The sequence below is a fragment of the Lagenorhynchus albirostris genome, chromosome 21 (genome assembly GCF_949774975.1).
Source record: "Lagenorhynchus albirostris chromosome 21, mLagAlb1.1, whole genome shotgun sequence".
NCBI classification, from domain to species: domain Eukaryota; kingdom Metazoa; phylum Chordata; class Mammalia; order Artiodactyla; family Delphinidae; genus Lagenorhynchus; species Lagenorhynchus albirostris.
The window spans coordinates 29,186,777-29,208,544 of NC_083115.1; the positions used below are offsets into that span (position 1 = coordinate 29,186,777).

At 37.6% G+C, this 21,768-nt stretch overlaps 1 protein-coding gene across 3 annotated transcripts in view; it reads right to left on the reverse strand.

Annotated features, from left to right (window-relative positions):
• Positions 1-2,557: 2,557 nt before the first annotated feature.
• The window catches only part of GPM6A (glycoprotein M6A), a 250,738-nt gene continuing 231,527 nt past the window's right edge, over positions 2,558-21,768 (reverse strand). For all 3 annotated transcript variants that reach the window (XM_060136627.1, XM_060136628.1, XM_060136629.1), the window contains exons 4-7: positions 11,754-11,907; positions 7,675-7,751; positions 7,076-7,141; positions 2,558-4,169 (exon numbers count right to left, since the gene is read on the reverse strand). In XM_060136627.1, coding sequence (XP_059992610.1) covers positions 4,017-4,169; positions 7,076-7,141; positions 7,675-7,751; positions 11,754-11,907 — 450 coding nt within the window. In that variant the 3' untranslated portion in view covers positions 2,558-4,016. The remainder of the gene's footprint in view (positions 4,170-7,075; positions 7,142-7,674; positions 7,752-11,753; positions 11,908-21,768) is intronic.

A 21,768-nucleotide genomic window follows, 5' to 3' on the forward strand; every position in this document is an offset into this window, starting at 1 on the left:
CTGGGGAACTAAATGGAATCAGCTCCTCTACTGTCCTGTCCCCAACTTTTACGGGATGAGAGTGTTCTATTCTGCACAACCTGGGGGTTGAGTGTTTGCTCAAGTACCTTGAATAGAGGGCAATAAATGCTGAAGAAAATAACACCTGTGGTCTCAAGTTTTTTTTTTTTTTTTCATTTTGTAGGCTGTTATTTCTTGGTCTAAGTTTTGATTTTTGTATTTTTGACTTTCTTTTTAAAATGATCTCCCCATGCAATAGATATCTTCCAATAACATGCTCTTTTCTTTCTCTTTCTTATTGAAAGAATAATAGCAGAATTACTTGGATCTCTTCTCTTTCCTATTTTTCATTCCTGCATTGTTTGTTTATCTGTTTTATTTTGTTTGGTGTTTCCACTTTTAAGAGTTTCTGCAGGTTAGAAATAGTCAAGAAAATTTCGATTTCATTTTAATATTATTTCACTTATTATTTTATTTATTTCACTAATTCACTTATTAATGAATTAAATGATAGAACTTATTTCATTTTCTAAGTTCTTTTCAGTTTCCAAGCATGATGGATTTTTATGGAAAAGAGCAAAAGAACCTAAAATGATCAAACAGGCAAAATTCACTTTTGAGAGAAGAAAACTCAAGGTCCCGGGCTTATTTAAGCTAGGCGAAAGATGTTTACATTTGAGCTAGCAGCATTTTATACAGACTTGCCTCCACTGAATTCATATGATCTGTCATCTAAAAACCTTGCAGAAAATGCAATAGAATGTTTCTTCAAGGTATGATAGTTTAATTCAAATTTTATCATGTTCAGCATATCTCAGCTATCAGGTAACTTAAATGAAATATACTTTAAAATGATTGTTTCTGTTTTGTCTAAAAGGCAAAAATAAAACAAATAAAACAAAAAGTCAAGTTTACTTGATCTTTGAGTGACTAAATCAGAATCTGTTAATACCTAAGTTTTAACATGAAGAAGTAAACTGACTAACCCCAAGTTGCAGCGGGCCAAGACACATTTATTCTCAAAATGAGTAATTTCCTTAGCTTCAACATCAGCTTTACAATTCTCAAAAGGATTATATGTCAATTATATCCCAATAAAGCTAGGGGGAAAAGAGTTCCCAAAAGGAAATTACTCACTTTAAAGATAAATGTGTATTTTTACAAAGAGAAACGGATTTCTAAGTTGTCAAAGATTACAATTATCTTATGATGATCAGTTTTTGAAAAGCACATGTTCTGAAATTCTTGTTCATGTTGATATTCTTTAACATATCATTCTTTATTCTCTCATTGCTATGCTAAGAATTTCATAAACACTGGAAGGAATAAGAATTATCATTTCATAAGATTTGGCTAGGGGTAATTTTTGTGTTGTCTTCAAAGTGACTTTTTAAAACATAAGACATTTTCCTCAGATCTACTTATAATTATTGTAGATATCAGCAACCTAAGTCTATGAAATTTCCAAGTTGTCATTTATGATAATACAAAAATAACTGAAGGCTAATATAATTCCTTAGGCCTTATAAAAATTAAGTTCTTTTAGATAATTATTTTATTATTTTAAAATTGCCATTACTTCTGGTTTGGCCAGAAGCAATTACATCCAAAACAAACAAAAACTCTGGAAAAAAATTTTTTTTTCATTCCATTGCTCTCACCTTGAAATTTTGAAGCCAACCAAGAATCATTTTTCTTTCTGAATTGCACTAGTCTTTTTAGTTTCTCTGTTAGTTTACGAAGCACTAAAGAAAACACAAAACAATAAACATTAGGCAAGGAAATAGCATAAACTGGGAATCGTTATCATCTGCTAAATGAAATGACCTCCACAGTCTCCATTCCACCCTCTCCCCACTCAGCATCCCCATGGTATGGTCCATGCACAGAATTTTCATTGCATTTTGAAGTATCAGGTCAGCTCAACCGAGGCAATAAGCATCTGAAAGAAATAGCATCTACTGCATTGGAAAGAATGCACACACATAAGAAAGAGGAATAAACAAAACAAGAAAGAAAAAAACAAAAAAGAAACACTGCAGAAACTAATAATAAGTACACAAAGTACACAAGTGTATTTATTACATTTTGCAAGCACTTTGTTCTACATTTCAAAAACGCCACCATCAAGCTGTTGGCACATTTATGTACAAAACAGATTAATTGTAATGCCTGCTACAAAGCACTCTTTGTGAAAATACAAACTCTAATACCAGAAAAAAAAAAGCGCCAAAAACATCAACATCATTACATAAGTTTAAAAGACAGTTTTAAAAATCATCACAAACTATTAAGACACAGAACCGAAACACTACAATATAGAATTTAAAGAAGCCCATTAATACTTTTGCTGAATATCTGTAATACTGCATGTATCAGAAAGATGTTGAACCAGTAAGATAATCTAAGTGTAAAAAAAAAAGAAGCAAAACCCCAAATTAATTAAATAATACTACAGAATGCATAATCATGCCACAGATAAGCTAGTAATACGCCCCTTCCTACTACAAGAACTTGTAAAATTATGGATGATGCATGACTAGTCATTGTACAAAGATTGTTTCACTCAATAAATTTTATTAGAAATGCACTTACACTGAGAAAAGATTTCACAATGGTCAAATCAGTGCACAATACTACCTAGTTTTTACACTGACAGCAAAGTCTCGTCAGGCTATATCATTTTAAAAGACACTTTACAGCATTCTTGTAGCATTAGAAATAACCGAAAGAAGAGTTAAGGTTAAAACAAACACCAAATTTGGTCCAATAATACTGATTGCTTTTTTTTTATTCTTTTGATATAGGTACGTCTTATAAATGAATACGAATGAACATTTGGTTAAAATGACTTACTGGAAATAAAAACACAAATATATCACTACACTTCAAAAGGATACATTGTAGAGTGGCCTCTGACCACACTTTAAAAAACACTACAGGTAAACCGACATAGATTGGGAGGCTGCAAGCAAAGCTATTGTATTAATGGAAACCTTTTCAAATATATCATACACAATTTGAGGGATAGTTTACAGAGGTGCAATCCATTAAAATTTTTTAAAGTAGGTAAAACAACTTCAGAGGGGTTAGTGTGCTTATTTTTAATACACCACCTTCATAAAGGTAATTAATGTCCCACATTAACATATTAAAAGTTCCAATCCAGCCACTGCTTAAATCACAAAGAGATCATTTGCCAATAGTCCACAGTAGTTATTTCCGTTAAAACAGTCTCTATACTAAACTTTAAAAGGTAAGCCTGGTGTCACAATCTTAAAAAGGTAAGTAGCCATGCATAAGCATCATTGTTTCTACATGCTCACGACAGAAACATGAGTCATCAGAGAGTAATGCCTTTTAAGTACATCAAGAAAAAATACAATGTTAACAAAGATAAGAAGCACTTTTTTTTTTAAACCTACTCTTACAAATTTAGAAATTGCACCTTAGATTGATGAAAACGTTAACCAGGGCCTACAGCAACGTGGCCACTGATCTTCAGACAAGATTTGCATGTTTCGGGTCATCATGATATCATCTCTGTCTATCGTTCATAATGTACAATGGTCCCTTTGAAGGTTACCTGTAGTTAAACTAGTTACCGAAATCAAAACTAAAAAGTATAAAAAGCTATTTTTCTTTTCAAAACATAAGAAATAATGCAAAAGGTATAATGTATAACACATGGAAGTGGTTAAAAATCAAAGAAATCTCTGCATTTGACAATGTTAGTCTCTTTGATCTTACAGAATTATTAAATGAGTTTGAGAAATTTAAAAAAGAAAAAAAAAGGCTGGATAGGAGCTTGTAGGAGAGCTCTGATTACACCAATTTAACAAATTAGGAAATTAAGTGCTAAACAACAAAGAACTGTATTCAGGTGATTCATAAGTCACCCTCCATATCATTGATGAGAAGCACTTTCATTTTCTTTTTCAAAAGGTTGGATGGTTGGATGGCCCTTAGATAATCACCAATGCATTTGAATGGTGGAAAGGACGGGAAGGCGCTGTTTATGTGTATGCGTTGAGCCGCTCTTTGGAGCGAGTAGAGTGGATATCATGAAGTTCCTGTTCCTCCTTCGACTTGATGTCCTCATACTTCTGCATCCGGCAGGCATCTTTCACATAAGCCCAGTTGGCAGACAGAACCATAAGGTAGTGGACCTAATCAAAGACAAAGATAATTTATACTGGAAGTCTGTTCTGTGTCTTCATTACACCTTGCTATCAGGAAAGAAATATTCTAATTATATACTTATATAGAATATGTTCATTAACAAAATGGAATGAAGATTTCTGCTATAACACAAAGAATATAAATACAATATATTCCTTCCTCAATCCTCCAACTATGACACTGTCTTCTCAGCTCCCTTTTTTCAGTATCTTTCTTCTCTTTCAACTCCGAAGTACCCAAGGGTCTTAATTCAATATTTTTAATCTTTACGTGATGTTTCCTGTCCTTTTGTCCTCATTTACTCAAACCCAGACTATACGTTTCATGTTTATGTATTTATGTTTTCTAATCCACTGTGGGAAACAGTCTCACATACAGTGGAGTCCAGTGAACTTGAATTAATGAGATGATATATTGCCCACAGTGCAACGGGAAGAGGGCTCATGGAAACCCCAAAATAAACCTGTAGATTTAATTAACAAGTTAATTTTCCATACAGTGAATTTTGCACAATGAATTTTATGTTGCCAACTGCAAGAAAGCAAGCACTGTGTCATACGAATCATGAATATTTATATACGTTCGTAATAGCTAGAATAGTGCCCTGTTCAAAAAGGAAGCTCCTGATTTTTCCTGAATAGACTGACCAATGAGATCACTTATTTGTTTTTCTTTCTTTCCCTCCCTCGTAGTCTATGAGAGAGAAAAAGTAGTTTTCGAAATGGTGAATTTTGATGGACGAATAGGAAAAAGAAACTAAGTTGTCAGGTATATACTTTCTCTGAGCTTTAAAGGGTACGCTTTTTTTTTTTTTTTCGGTACACGGGCCTCTCACTGTTGTGGCCTCTCCCATTGCGGAGCACAGGCTCCGGACGCGCAGGCTCAATGGCCATGGCTCACGGGCCCAGCCACTCCGCGGCATGTGGGATCTTCCTGGACCGGGGCATGAACCCGTGTCCCCTGCATCATCAGCAGGCGGACTCTCAACCACTGCACCACCAGGGAAACCCCTAAAGGGTAGGCATTATTTTTATCCATAATTTAGTAAAATAGAACACTAAAATTTTTTATGGAAGTATAGTTCATATTCTATATTATGTACAGTATAGTGATCCACAATTGTTAAAGGTTTTATTCCATTTATAGTTATTATAAATTTGGCTATATTCCCTGTGTTATACAATATATTCTTGTAGCTTATTTTATACATAATAGTTTGTACCTCTATTTTTTTTTTTTTTTTGCGCTATGCGGGCCTCTCACTGTTGTGGCCTCTCCCGTTGCAGAGCACAGGCTCCAGACGCGCAGGCTCAGCGGCTATGGCTCACGGGCCCAGCCACTCCGCGGCATGTGGGATCTTCCTGGACCGGGGCACGAACGGGTGTCCCCTGCACCGGCAGGCAGACTCTCAACCACTGCGCCACCAGGGAAGCCCAGTTTGTACCTCTTAATCTCCTACCCCTATGTTTCCCCTCCTCTCTTCCCTCTCCCCACTGGTAACTGCTGGTTTGTTTTCTATATCTGTGAGTCTGTTTCTTTTTTGCTATATTCACTAGTTTGTTGTACTTTTTAGATTCCACATATAAGTGATATCATTCAGTGGTTGTCGTTCTCTGACTGACTTATTTCACTTAGCATAATGCCCTTCAGGTCCATCCATGTTGCTGCAAATGGCAAGATTCCCTTCTTTTTCATGGCTGAGTAGTATTCCATTATATATATATATGTATCACATCTTCTTTAACCATTCATCTGTTGATGGACCCTTAGGTTTCTTCCATATCTTGGCAATTGTAAATAATTCTTCTATGAACACTGGGGTATGTATCTTTTTGAACTAGTGTTGTTTTTTTTTCTGGATATATACCCAGGAGTAGAGCTCCGGGGTCATATGGTAGTTCTATTTTTGAAGAACGTTAAAGTTTTGATTAGTCAAAACAGGAGGTAGGCTGGTTCTAGAAAAGTAGGGATGGACATAAAGAATCCAAGGTCAATTCTAAATGGTGACTACTGTAGTATGTTAAGGCAGTCATTGGACAGCAGAAAGAAATTAACAAAACAATTTTGACACAATGATACAGGAAAGAGATGTATACCAATAAGAAAATGAATAAGAATTAACTCATCATTTTTGCGTATTGAACTGGCTATACCATGGGTGAGTTTACTGGGCACCTTCTAGAGCTCTATGCTACTTATATTCTAGGACACAAGGACTGAGGACCTGGGCTGCAAAAGCTCTGACTGATGTGCAGAGTACATTGTTCACTGTTGCCACTTGGCATTCCCTTGAACAAACCGGAATTCACGGTGAGTTACAAAGAAGGGACGGTGTCTAGCACATTGTAGGTCCTCAAAACTCCGTAAAAGCCTGACTTTCAGGACTCGTTCTTAATATTTCTGAAGAAAGTTAGATACAGAAGACACGACATGAGACTACCAAGGTTTATGTGGGGAGAAATAAATGAATCCTTTTTTCCTAAGTGACTCAGTGTGGCTTTTATATGTTCTGATTTAAGGAGGAAAAAAGGATAATATAAGTCAAGGAATTGATTAAATTACTCGACTATCCCACTGATACATACTTATATGCTAAAGAAATGATTTTTTTATGTTAATAGTAGACTCGTATCTAAAATGCTACTTATTTTGGTTAGTGTTACCGATATTATGGAGTGTCTGAATTCTTCAAATGATTACCAAATATTAGCTCTATTGTAACGATAATCCTTCTTTAGGTTAAGCCTTGTTTTTCACTTATTTATTTGCCCATTCTCCTCCACATTTTTTTTTTTACTTATATTAAAATACATATGATTTGTACAGACTTCAGACATTAGAGGTAAATTATCGTCTCTACAGGCAAAGTGCAACACCAAGCTTGAGGTCTTACCATAGCGATGACTGCAGCCCCAGCTCCGGCAAGGGCCACGATGAACAAGTGGAAGGTCATGTTCAGCTGCAAAGGAAACCACAGAGAAACAGAATGAACATCAGGGTTACAACAGAAGAGAGATAAGGATGCCTGCTGCCTTACAAATAAGAACTCTGTTCACCTTTAACAGAAGTGCACCCGTGACAAATCACTCCACCAAAAACATTATTACAGTATCTTTTCTCCTGCAAGTTATTTAAATCTTTGCAACTGCACCATTTTAATATAATTTCATTTTAAAGATGAAATCATGATTAATAATGATGGTTTCCAGTAACAGTATAACCACAGAAGGCTATGTTATATCCTTTAAAATATAACTTTATGATTTTTCAACTTTCATTAAAATGACAGTTTCTAGAAAAAAATTATGATTTTTATCGAAATATGCAGAGTATCTCATATTTATTTTCTAGTCCCTCTGCACAACATCACTGGATGTGACCTTGCCTCTGAAAGAAAGAGGGGGAAACTCAATGTCGGTTTAATTATATATTCCTCAAATAACGAAATGAACCTCAAATTCTGACAAAATTAAAGGCTGTAAAAACACTCACCTCAGTGGATTCACACATCCTCAGGAAATTCTCCGAGACAGTGCAAATTTTCTTTTCCTCTCCAATTGTCACAATCCCTGCAACATGGAGAAAATTACAGTTTAACATTATAAATGTCTTCAAGATCCCAGAGAGAGAAAAAGAAACTTGAGCTGATAAAATCTAAGCAAGTTTCATTTTGTTACATTGTAACAAAAATTGTTACAAGCTTTCATTGCTTGACAATAATTATGAAAAAACTGAATGAAAGATCAAGACTATTTAGGCCTCAAGCAATTAAAAACATTTTCAATCTGAATTCAATGGAATCTAGCCACCAGAATCTTCATATTCAATTGTAGCTACTTCATTGGTTTGGTCCATTAATGTCATGGTGTAGGCATCAGGGCTTCCCTGGTGGCGCAGTGGCTGGGAGTCAGCCTGCCGATGCAGGAGACATGGGTTCGTGCCCCCGTCCGGGAGGACCCCACATGCCATTGGAGCGGCTGGGCCCGTGAGCCATGGCCGCTGAGCCTGCGCGTCTGGAGCCTGTGCTCCACAACGGGAGAGGGCACAACAGTGAGAGGCCCGCGTACCGCAAATAAATAAATAAAAGTGTTCTGCTGGTACAAAGCCTCTGTTAAGTCTATAAAATGTATTGCCCAAAGGAGCAGTTTTTCTCTGCTAATTCTGAAAACAGTGCTATTAGTAAGGGGAAATAAAAAGCTGCAATTTCACTACTATTTACCCTTGCTCCAGTTGGTTTATGGACCGACTGCATCAGAATCTCCTGGGGAGCTATCACAGATATGCATCTCTGGACCCCACCACAGGACTGTTAAATCAGAATCTGTGACTGTTTGCCAGGAGTACTGCATTTTTAACAAGCACACAGGTGATACGCTGCCATAGTCCTCATGTTAGAGAAGTGATCAAGTTCATCCTAAAATGGGTCTTTGATTTTGTTTGGAGAACTACTGAAGTGTTAAACACATATATACATGAGCAGAAAATCACAAGTTCTGGGCAATCTAATACATAAGCGTTGAGCACTTGCTGCATAATAATATATGCACATATTATTGAGTTTTAATATGTACGTATATACACACCTTCTTAGCTTTGAGGCGCACCATCCCCTGTCCATCTCTGTGGAGCTGCTACCGTCCTGCTTTGCCAAGAGTTTGGGCAATTATTTCAGTTAAAAAAAATCTACTTGCAGTACCTCGAATGCAGAGATCCCTCTCTGCGACCTTCCCTTTTTGCCAAGACAGCTCTAAGAGGGGGTAAAAAAGAACCTCCAGAAGATGTGACTAGTGAACCATCATTAGTGAGAAAGCTTCCCAGGAAAGGCCATCTTTCTCCATGTTGATCTATTACAGATTTCATTCATTCACGTGGAATACCTTGGCTGCGCGTACATTTCCTCACCCATTTCTTTATTCATATTCACAGCAAAACTTCCAGGAAGTGTTGCCTTTGCTCAGTCTGCAATTTCTTTCTTTCCATTTCCGCTTAAACCCTTTCTAGTCAAATTCACCCCAATCCTCCATGGAAATTTTTCTTATAGAGGTCACCCATACCCTCCAAATGGTGAAAGAGGAAGACGAATTCTCGGTTCTCCTTGTACTTGCCAGTCAGCAGAACTGGAGGCAGGTGATGACTTCTGCGTCCTTCATGGTCTCTTCACTTGGGTTCCAAAATCTACAGTCTCTTGTTTTTGCCTTTCTGCTCTCATCGGCTTCTCCCTCTCAGCATCTCTGTCTGGTTCCTCCTCTCCGCTAGGATCCCTTTCATTGGTGCTTCCCAGTGTTCAGTCCTCAGTCATCTGTCTCCTTTGCTGATCTCATCCTGTCTCAGAGCTTTTAAAGACTTCAAACATTATCAAGACTCCTAAATCCATATAGCCAGGCCCATACTACTCTCCTGAAATTGACACCCATATATCCAATTTCCTACTTGACAGCTCTGTTGAGATGTCTAATAAGCATCTAAAAATTACCATTGTCAAAACTGAACTTTTGATCTTCTCCCTCACCTGCCCCACTCCTGAGTAAGCTCTTCTGGTTGGCTTTCCCGTCTCATCTCATAGCTGATCCATCTTTCCAGTTGCTCAATCAAAAAATGAATTCTTTCTTGAATCTTCTTTTTCTCTCAACCCCACATACAATCTGTCAGGACATTCTGTTGTCTCTGTCTGTACCCGTCATAATCCGCATTTTGGGGAGTGAACGTTCTTTTCTATTCTGATGCTCCTTGTTTATAACTTGATTGTATATGAACATTCAGCATTCCTGTTAAGGACCTATTATCTGGAGGGTAAATAAGTGCTATCCAGGCGGTAGATTCTGTGTTAAGAGCAAACGGAAAGCCTTTAAGGCTGATGTAAAAGGTTTCATGACATCTGAAAAGTGCCTTCCCTTCCATGTCACAAAGAAAAGCTAAACTTGCGTAAATCCTGGTAACTATGTTGTAAACAGTGCTAAGGTTCAAAGAGCAGCTTTAATCATAGTCATGCTTTACACTTACTGGAATTAGGTCCCGTATAATATCTGAGACACACTGGACTAAAAAAACTATTGCTTGTTTATTTCAAACTCAAACTTAACTGGGAATCCTGTAATCTACCTGGCAACCCTCTCTGTGACACTAGTCACATCTTTTCCAATCTTAAGTTTTCAGATCAGCAGAATTAAAGGAAGACATTGGAGTATGTGGGGTGGTGGTTACTGAAGTCAGGGCCGTGGTTTTCCAAGCAGGTATTTTCCAGTGACCTGCATCCAGCAGCTGGGGCCGACGTTTCCTTTTCCTGCGTTTACGTGGGACGTGATTCTGAAGTTAAAACCTCCCCGGTGGAAGAGCTGTCCACATTCCCTCCATCATCTTCTTGCCAAGAACCTCATGCACAGAGCAGATCATCGTGCTTTTCATCCGGGCCAGACAATGGGGGCTGGGGACTCCTTCTGAAAGAGGGCGGGCGGGCCACACTTGTGGAACACACGGCTAGCTGGGGACAGACTAGTTCTATCTGTGCCCTACAATCTGTCTACAGTATAACCTTAGAGCCACAGGCTGGTACATACCATCTACTGAAATGTTTCCCACTTGCCTGAAGTATGAGGAAACCCCCATTAGAGAAAAACATTTAGAACGTTCTTTAGATTTTAATAGCTGTGTTGTTAAAAAAGTCCCTTTGAGCCTGTGAATTTGCATATCTTTTATAAATTCTGTAGCCCCCATGTTTTTACAAATGATGGGATAGAATTCTAAGCAGGTTAGGTGAGATTAGACTCTACACATTCATAGTTCAGTACTTGTTTTGACAGGAGAGGCAGTTAACTTCTAGCTAAGAACGGACTGAAGCTAGTTGGGGGTGAATCCTGGCTCTGTCACTTACTAGCTGTATCGCCTTGGGCAGGTAATTTAATCTCCTGGTTCCTCAATTTTGCCATTTATAAAGAGGATAACAGTGTCTGCCATATTTAATTATTGTAAGAATTAAAACATGTCAACATATACAAACCATTCAGAATAGGGTCTACACATTGTAAGTCCCTATCTACATAAGAAAGTATTATTATGATGTGAGGTTTTAGGCCTAAATAAAAATAACCAAAGAGGACTACTGATTTATTTAACATTTTTTGATTTTGTTATTATGAAATGCTAAGGTGTTTTGTTGTGTTTTTTGCCCTATTTCAGAAGACGAGGAAGTACATATTTCTTAGATGACCTTCATAGCAGACTTCACAGATTGTATAGTTTATCATGAGAGAATGAAAATACTATGCAAACATCACACTGAGTAGGAAAAGTTCACAGGAATCACGACAGGAAAATCAAAATGATAACTTGCCAACACCAGGAAACACAACCTGACAGCCTGTTCACATACACATGCTTGCGGGTTCAGGTTGTGAAATCAACTTCCAGTCACTCTGAAATGCCTACTTGTTTCCGTTTTAAAAGAATGACTTAAACGTGAAGACTCTGATACATCTATCTCTTTGGTAGAAGAGGCAATGATGGTTCCACAGTGATTTACACTATTTTAGAGGCAGTTATTTGGGAGAAACCATATGAGCCAGAGATCCACCTACCAAACTGACGAAGGTCCAGGCAGAGATTCGCTCCCTCCACTAAGGTGGTGTTTCGGCAGATGGTCCACAGGTTGAAGTACATGTAAACTGGCAGTGAGGTGAAAGCCGTGACTCCCAGCCAGGCCAGCATGAAAAGGTATGTCAGCATAATAAACTGCAAGAGAGAAGTCGAGACAGAAAACACATCATCTACCGGAAAAGAAGAATTTTATGCTTAACTTACACAGCTCAATATCAAAGGTCTGAATGATTGCAACCCAGGTAGGCACTGCAACCTGGGAAGCTGAGAGATGGTGAATATCATGGGGAACGGGAAGAAACCTGCCAGAAAACTGAGCTTCTGATGTGCAAAGGAAGAGACCATCGAGCTGCATCTTGATGCCTGTTTCGTTCATATATTTATCTTAAAGATCTCACCGCACATTTTTTAAACTTTAGAAAACATTAACTGGTAAATTCACAGGGGATTCTGCACAGTGAGTTAAAACCTTGTCAATAACTTTATGTTACAACTAAATGGGCACGATTTTATATCATAAATATTTAAGCTACTTAATTGTGTTTACATTTAACATTCTAGATATGATGATTCACAAGTCATTTTAGTATATAATATTAGTGTGTATTTCTATTCCTTTTCAATGACTTCTGTAAACTTTAAATCTAAGTCTTCTTTCATGCATATTAATTTTACCTCTGATTGACTGATTGATTGACTGACCAAACATTGATTGATATGCCACTCACTTACAGTGTCCCCAGCCTAACTGTCACATTTATTTAGCAATAACAGGGGCCTTAGAGCACATTGATTAAAGGCACAGACTCCTGGGCTGGAACGAGTCTAGGCTGCTCTTTATGTCTCTGTGTCTGCCTCTGCAAGAGAATACCTCCTAAATTGATCTACAATTACAATCACAATTGTAATCTACAATTACAATCACTGCAGGATTGTAGAGAGGCTGGAATGAGATGATATGGGAAAGGCATTCAGCATCGAATCTGGTACATAAGAAGCCCGGACAAAGTATTAGCTAGTTTTTATTCTAGACAGTATTACTGTGGTTACTATTACTACCATCAAATATATATATCTGCCTGAATGATAGGACTCTACGCAATAAGGAAATTAGGCTTCGTTTCACGTTTGGAGAAAATAAAAAGAATGAGGACTTCTTCAGTCTGGGAAAGTTATTCAAAGAGGGCTCCCACTCAAGGAGAAAGACTCTAGAAAGTTTGGAAACCACCCCAAAACTGAAGAAATCTTGTTAATGGAACGCCTGGGAGTGGAAAAAGCCCTGTTTATTAACATTTTCATTATTCACAATTGTAGCTCTCCAGGCTAATCGACAGTCTCGGGAACAATGAACATGATATGGCCGCTCCAGACCCAGTTCTCTGGAGGGAGCTAGTAACTCGGAACCCACGGGACAGTAATCAGTGTGCTTTTGGCTTCGTCCTCTCTATCTTGTTTTTCTTTCTGTCCCACGGGATTTTTCAAAAGCTTCTTTTGAAGGTGCTATTCACTGCAGGATGGGACTTAGCATTCAATAGGTTTAGACTCAAAGCGGCGTGGAGCCCTCTGAAACATGGTGCTGCTGCTACCTGACAAGGCAATGAAAGGAGTGACTCTTAAACCACAGTTCTGACTCCTATTTGCCATAATGTTATGGCACGGCAGTAAAGCTGAACGTTACAGAGTAAATCTTTGCTGTGAGAAAATGTTTTTCATGACGACTAGTGCATAACTTTTGTTCTAAGACACAGCAGACTTTACTTTTGAATTGGAGTACCTAGCAGTTACATTTCAGGGGGCAGCAGTTCACGGTCACTAAAGTATCCAAATTAAAGATGCTGAAAATATAAGTCTATCTTCGTATTTTATGTTTCGCTTAGAGTCTGATAATTACTAAGACTGACGAATTACTTAAATTGATCAAGTGTGATTCCAGGTAAAAATTCTCTGTATGTAATAAAATATCTCATGATTATCATAAATTATTTCTAGCTTTGCACTAGAAATGTGACAGATATGCATTCTGCTGTCTGAGCATTAAATAAATAAATAAGCTACTTTGTTTAAAAAATGAGGTATAATTGATACATAATATTATATTAGTTTCAGGTGTATGACATAATGATTGGATATTTGTATATATTGTGAAATGATCACCTCAATAAGTCTAGTTAACATCTGTCACCAGACATAGTTATGAATTTTTGTGGGTGTGTGATGAGAATTTTTAAGATCTCCTCTTTTAGCAACTTTCAAATATATAATACTGCATTATTAACTATAACCACCATGCTGTACATGACATCCCCAGGACTTACTTATTTCATCACTGGAAGTTTGTACCTTTTGACCCCCTTCACCCATTTTGACCACCACCTCTGGCCACCATCAGTCTGTTCTCTGTATCTTCAATAAGCTACTCTTATTAGAACAATCTCTGAGCATTTGAAAAATTCTTCTGATTTTGAAAATCTTATTTTTTCCTTTATTAACATCTATTCAGATGAAACACTTTCTGAAATTTAACTCTGCAATATCTGTTTGGGGAGTTTAGTGAAAACAAACAAGTAAAAACTGGAAGAAATAAAATAACCCTGGACTTGACATCAGAGGACTGGATCACTGACATCTCACTTAAGGCTCAGAGTCACCTCCTCATTCACTAACTGGAAATTAGCAGACCTCTCTCACAGGGCTCAGATATGAAATCACTTAACAGTAAACACGGTCCACGGTAAATCTTACTTAGGAAGAAATCCCAAGAGAGGAAGTTGTTTGATTCAGCAAAAAATTATTTTTCATTTCTAAAGGTGAGGTATGGACAGACTAACCTACTTACGTTGCATCTGGTGTTTATTGCCTTGAACAGCGAGGAATTTTACTTTCTAAATTCAACAGCTGTGGCCCTGTTTATGAGAAAGGAGGGAGGGATGGGTCTTGTGGAAGTTTGACATATAAAGTAGACTCAGTGGCTTTTCTTATTTCAGCCACTGTTTAATATATCACTCACATATTAAAAGGCTGACCATTTCCTCCTAATTCACGAAGGAAAAAAATCTCAGTAAAATTTCCTTGGTTTGGTTTAGATTAGTTAACTTGTGATCTGCGATGGTAAACAAAGCCACCATTAAATGATAGGGACTGAATGCCAGATTCATAGTTAGCATCCAGCAGCCTCATTATCACACCATTATTTGAGTACCGTTTCATCAGAACATGCAAATGACTTTCACGATAGCATCTTCTTGTTATCCTGTTTCTTGTTTTGATTTTGTTTTTACTCAAAATGCATTTGTTGATGGTTAGTATTAAATTCAACAAAATTGCTGCGAATTACTTCTTAGTGGCTTAAAATTTTAAAAGAAACATGTAATTATTGCTTTGATCTCAACCTGGATATTCTAATCATTGTTAGACATTTAGACGGGAGGTTGAAACATAGAACTGCGGCAGGCAAGGTTTTTATAACCTTTGAAAGAAGGCTAAAATAGATGATTAATCCTTGCTTACGTAGCTATTGAGATTACAGTGTATTTAACTGGAGAATGACTTGTAAAAGGTAATTCGTTTTTCATCTGAACTCCCATGAACTTAGGCTTGATGTCTAAGAAAATCAGACTTTGTTGAGCTACAGGCTTTCTGGGCAACTTTAGCAGATGTGCACCAATCAGGGTAAAAATAACATCTTAGAATTTAGCAGCCCTGATGAAAAAGAGCCAGCTGACCCTGACTCCCAAGTCTCTGAGTCTATGAACTATGTAAACACTGGAAAAATAAGCCACATACCAAATGGAATGTTATGATATAATGAACAAATTCAGGCATGAGGCAGACCCAACCTTTAGTGAACAAAATGGATCTATGCAAACATATACCAAACGTATATTGTTGGGTTCCACTCAGGTTACTGTCTGTAAGGTTCCTTTCTCATTAATGTTTCGAGACACAGGATATAAAAGGACTTAGCTAAATCTTAACTCAGAGCCCCCTCATTTCACAATAATATGTTTTCAATGACATTTCCTCATTGTGAATGGATTTAAAGAGTATCGACTCAATCATGTCCCCACTTGAACAGCAAAAGGAAAGAGTGTAAAAAAAAAAAAAAAAAAAGGAAACAGCTTTAGATTTCATCAAAGGCAGAAATAGCTCCAGGCTTAGAGATACTGTCCTCAAGCAGTCTCACTGGATGGACATGCACTGAGGGTGCACAGCCTCTGATAGTGCTTTCCACCTGTGGCCACACGTTAGGATCATCTGGCAAATCTGAGAAAGAGATGCTCAGGCCTTGCTCTTGCCAACTATATCTGTATGTACAATAGTGGGTGTCCAGTGTGAGGAACTACTGCTCTACTGGAATCAGTAAAGCTCTCGTGAGTCCATTTGATGTGAAAACATCTTTGTTATTTATCTTTAGGCTCTTCAGGGTACCACACCTGAAGGAGAAAAAAAAAAAAAAAGTACAATTGGGATGACTTGCCAATGTCAACAAAACAGCCAAATGCACGGATGAGTGAGAGACTGGACGTGAACCAAATTTCAAAATCAAGACTTCCCAAATTCAGCACGATGGAAATTTTCAGCCAGAAAATCCTTTCTTATGGGGAATGTCCTATGCGTTGCAGTATGTTTAACGGCATCCCTGGCCTCTACCCAATAGATGCCAGTGGTGTAACCAAAGTTTCTCAATGTCCCCTGGGGGTGGGGTAGGGAACTAGCCCCTGGTTGAGAACCACAGTTCTAATATGAGAAAATACCAAGTCAAAAAAAAAAGTAAATGGACACCTGAATATACTATCACTAAGAATGCAAAATGGGACAGCATTAACAATACTGAACTCAGTAGGCTCTGAAAAGTATACAGTGTAAAGTTAGCTGCAGAAAAATGTTTACGTTATTATGTAAATTACTTGAAAATATGCAAGCATCATCATTGTCAACATCATGGCCCAAAACTATCTCAGCGCAAGTAGTGATCAGAAGCTTTCTTTAAAAAATTATTTGCTTAGTTATAGCCACTTTATCCACAATTGCCAAGACTTGGAAGCAACTAAGATGTCCTTCAGTAGGTGAATGGAGAAATAAACTGTGCTACATCCAGACAATAGAATATTATTCAGCACTAAAAGAAATGAGCTATTAAGCCATGGAAAGACATGGGGGAAACTTAAATGCATATGACTAAGTGAGAGAAACCAGTCTGAAAAGACTACATAATGTATGAGTCCCACTATATGACATTCTGAAAAAGGCAAAACTATGGAGCCAGTAAACGGATCACCGGTTGCCAGGGGTTGCAGGAGAGGGAAGGATGAATAGGTGGAACACAGAGGATTTTTAGGGCAGTAAAACTATTCTGTATGACGCTATAAGGATGGATACATGTCATACATTTGTCTAAACCCACAGAAGTTACAACATCAAGAGTGAACTCTAGGGCTTCCCTGGTGGCACAGCGGTTGAGTCCGCCTGCCGATGCAGGGGATGCCGGTTCGTGCCCCGGTCCGGGAAGATCCCACATGCCGCGGAGCGGCTGGGCCCGTGAGCCATGGCCGCTGAGCCTGCGCTCCCGGAGCCTGTGCTCCGCAACGGGAGGGGCCACAACAGTGAGAGGCCCGCGTACCGCAAAAAAAAAAAAAAAAAGAGTGAACTCTAAGGTAAACTATGGACTTTGGGTGATTATCATGCGTCAGAGTAGGATCATTAATTGTAGCAAATGTACCATCTGGTGCAGAATTTTGATAGTGAGGGAGGCTGTACATATGTTGGGGTGGGGGGGAGGATATAGGAAATTTCTGTACTTTCTGCTCAATTTTGCTGTAAACCTAAAATTGCTCTAAAAAATAAAATCTATTTTAAAATATATTAATTGTAACGCTTTCTTCTTTTTACCTTGCATTGGTCTCATTCATTCAACAAATCAAATTAAAATACTTCAGAACACAGGATCCATCACGAGTTTCCACCTGCCTTATCTAACACTTGGATTACCGCAGTATTCTGAAAAGTTCTGAAAAGTTCATTCTAATTAGCACCCTGAAGGTTACTCATAGAACTTCTTTCTATCTTCCGAACCCCAGATGAAAGTCACTTACTCATTAATAATGAAAATATCTCATGTGTCAACAACATGTACTGTATGAGGCCTGAGGTATTATACTGGTCAACAACATCTATCACAGACTTTAACTGCTCCCTGTGCAAACACTGTAAGTCACCCATGTCCATCAATGTGCTCAGCATGTATGTGCTTACGTAGAGCTTACGTTTTCAAGTGAAAACAGAATTCAAACAAAATCAAATTATATTAAAGGTAAAAGCATCAGTGGCACCTTTTCCAGCAAATATTACTACAGAGGAAACTTCCTCTTAGTGAATACTATTTTATTATCAATTATCAATTATTGTAAATATCTGAGAAATGTATTTTTGACCAAGAATCCCAATATAATAATACTAGGCTTAGTCATTCCTCAGTGAACTTTTGAGTTTTATATCCTTAATATACCATTTCCCCATAAGGTAATTTAAAAACATAAACTATTGTAGTTAATCTCAAAATGAGAAAAAGAGATAAAGAAATTGAGTCTCAAAAATATAGTGAAGCTTCATATGTTTTGTAAAATGTTACTGATTTAAAGGCAAAGTCAGAAAAATATATAACCCTTGCTTTTTTTTAAAGAAAATATAAAAATAAAGATCTTTTGTGTGGAGATTATTCCCAGTACAGTGGGCATGAAGTTCCTGACTGAAAAAGAGAAGTATCTATTAATCAATGTTTTAAAAGGCCATTTGTAATCCAGAGTTATTATTTCATCCCCAATCTAGTGGCCTATTTGTAACTCTTACACGTATGGAAATATTTGAACCAATTTAAATATTTGAACCAATTTTAAAAATTAGATTTCTATTTGCAGTGTCACCCGAACATATAAAATCAAGGTTACTCACGGTACAAGCAGCTACTGTGAGTGAATGTGTTCAGGATGTTACATTGGGATTCATAAAATCTATGAATTTGAGGACATTTTCTATCTATCCTTAAGATGAATTTCTAGCTTTATTATAAAATTTGCTTGAACCGTCTATACCTGCAAATGACTTCATTTAAACTAGAATATCTTTATAAGCAGAAATGGAAAATTCATTAGTTATGGAGATACTCCCTTAGAAATTTTCAGTGGGTATCAAAGTCTAAGATTTAATTTTATATTAATTAAATAAGAAACTGAGGGTTTTGAGGATTCTGCAGAAATGAAAATAGAGGTCCATAGAGTATTATCCTGCTATGTACAGTTTATTTATGATAAATTGTATTTTAACTTTTTTTTTTTTTTTTTTCAGTACGCGGGCCTCTCACTGTGTGGCCTCTCCCGTTGAGGAGCACAGGCTCCGGACCCGCAGGCTCAGCGGCCATGGCTCACGGGCCCAGCCGCTCTGCGGCATGCGGGATCCTCCCGGACCGGGGCACGAACCCATGTCCCCTGCATTGGCAGGTGGACTCTCAATCACTGCGCCACCAGGGAAGCCCAGCATGATTATTTTGAATAGATCTATTTTGTTTACGAAAACATGGATCAGAGAATGTGTTAATGTCTTTAGTTTTCTTTTTCAATTAATAATACTTTAGATGTATATGAAATAATGTGATGAGAAAGATACTTTATCTCTGAGTCTTCCTCTCCAAAGTCCAAAGCCCCAGTCTAATCATGAGAAAAATATCAGACAATTTTCAACTGAGGTACATTCTACAAAATGCCTACCTACTCCTCCTCAAAACTTTCAAGATCATCAAAAAACAAGGAAAGTTTAGAAAAAGTCACAGATCAGAGTAGCCTAAGGAGAAATGGCTAAACTGTAGTATGGTATCTGTATCCCCTGAGTGGGATACTAGACGAGAAAAAGAACATTTGATTTGGTAAAAACTAAGGAAGTCTGAATAAAGTATGGACTTTGGTTAATAATAGTGTTTCTATATTGGTTCATTAAATGTGACAAATGTACTATGCTAATGTAAGGTGTAAATAGGGAAAACTGAGTTTTATATACATGGAAACTCTCTGTACCATCTTCATCTTTCTGTAAATCTAAAACTATTGTAAAACTATAAGTTTATTTTTGAAAAAATACTTTAGGATTTTAAAAATATAAGGAGTCATAAATGCTATGAAATTATATCCTAGGATGATCTGATACATAGAGAAGTCTAAAAATGCCACTTGAATATACAAATTTAAAAAAGAAAGGCTTAGCAGAAGACTGTATTTCATGACTTGAGTGATCAAAAGAACAAAAACAAACAGAAAACAAAACCTTGGCTCAATATTTCAAGAAGTTATTTTTATTTGAATAGAATTCCAATGATGACTTATGGTGACTGGAGAGGAATCAGGATGATTCAAACTTTTTCTTCAATTTTTCATTTCCAGCAGTTTTAAGTCTCTTGAATGAAAAATTCTAAAACCAGAAGATTTACTTTTTTACAAGAGATTTTCCCATTTTGTCAATGTCATCTTCTAAGGCTAACTGAAATTTTTTGTCAAGTTTTATGCCCTAAATCTGAAAAGAATGACACCCATGTTTTCTTTTTTGGCTATAATTTAGGTACCAGCAGAGTTAATGTCTGGATGGTCACACTGAGATTGGTGTACTGTCCTGTATTTACAGACTAGTTCTGAAATTGTAAGTGCAGGCAGGAGATCCACCTCAGATCCCTGTGGCAAACAAGCTCCTCGTGCCATCTTCCACATGAACTGCTTTTTGAAACATTATTTCTAAATAGTACCACTATGCCTGAAGCAGTTCATGTTCCCCCTAACCTCCCCCTTTTTTCTTTACTGAGAAAGTGTTAAAGTGCATTGTTGTAACCTGAAACAAATCATGTTGCCTTCTTCAGGTTAGAGTTGGAATATCCTAGAGAGAAACTAAGCCTTATTCTAGGAACTTGGCAGTCTTGGATCAAAACTGTTACTATCTTTTTAATTTACTTTGGAAGATACTGGATTTTAGAGACAGACTAGAATGCAGAGTTCCTTGATGACACTTTAGTTAGAAAGTTACCTTAGAACTCTTTATCGGCAGAGTCATCAAAATAGAAAAGTACCTTTGATGACTGAGTTATTTCATATCCCACAGAGCATCCCTGTCTTGTAAAAAGAGATAATTCATGTTTGTGGATAAAGGTTAAAATGAGGACATCTCTGCAACGAAGGAACTTTCCAACCATCAATGAATGATCTCACCAAAGGGCAAAACAAAAGTGACTGGTGAATTATTAACAACTCTCACAACCAGATAATTCTCCTATGACGTTAGCCCAAATAAAACATAAAATGACAAGGCAAATCCTGACCGTGAGTTTAGTGACATGGGCTCTGGGCCAGATGCTCAAATCCAAATCTGGCTCCACTGCCCACTATATACTCATCTCTTGCTAGCAGATTCCTCATCTGTGAAATGAAGGTAACTAATATTGGTATCTACTTCACATAGTTTGGAGGATCAAATGCCCTAGTGTTTCATAAAGTCCCATGCATAGCAACTGGCATATGTAAGCACCTAACAACCATTTCCTATTATTAATACTGGATTTATTATTAAAACTTAACTTTAAGCTATGAAAATGAGCCAGGAGTCATTACATAGTGAATAGATGTAAAGGGAGTTCTATAGAGTATGTCTTACGGACACTAGTCTAATATGCTGTAGTCAAAATCTATAAACATCTGAGGCTAACAGGAAGGATTAAAATAAATACAGTTGGCCTTCCTTTTAGACGTCCTTGGATTTAACCACAACAAATGGAAAATATTCTTTAAAAACATCCCAAGGCTTCCCTGGTGGCGCAGTGGTTGAGAGTCCGCCTGCCGATGCAGGGGACGCGGGTTCATGCCCCGGTCCGGGAAGATCCCACATGCCGCGGAGCGGCTGGGCCCGTGAGCCATGGCCGCTGAGCCTGCGCGTCCGGAGCCTGTGCTCGGCAACGGGAGAGGCCACAAC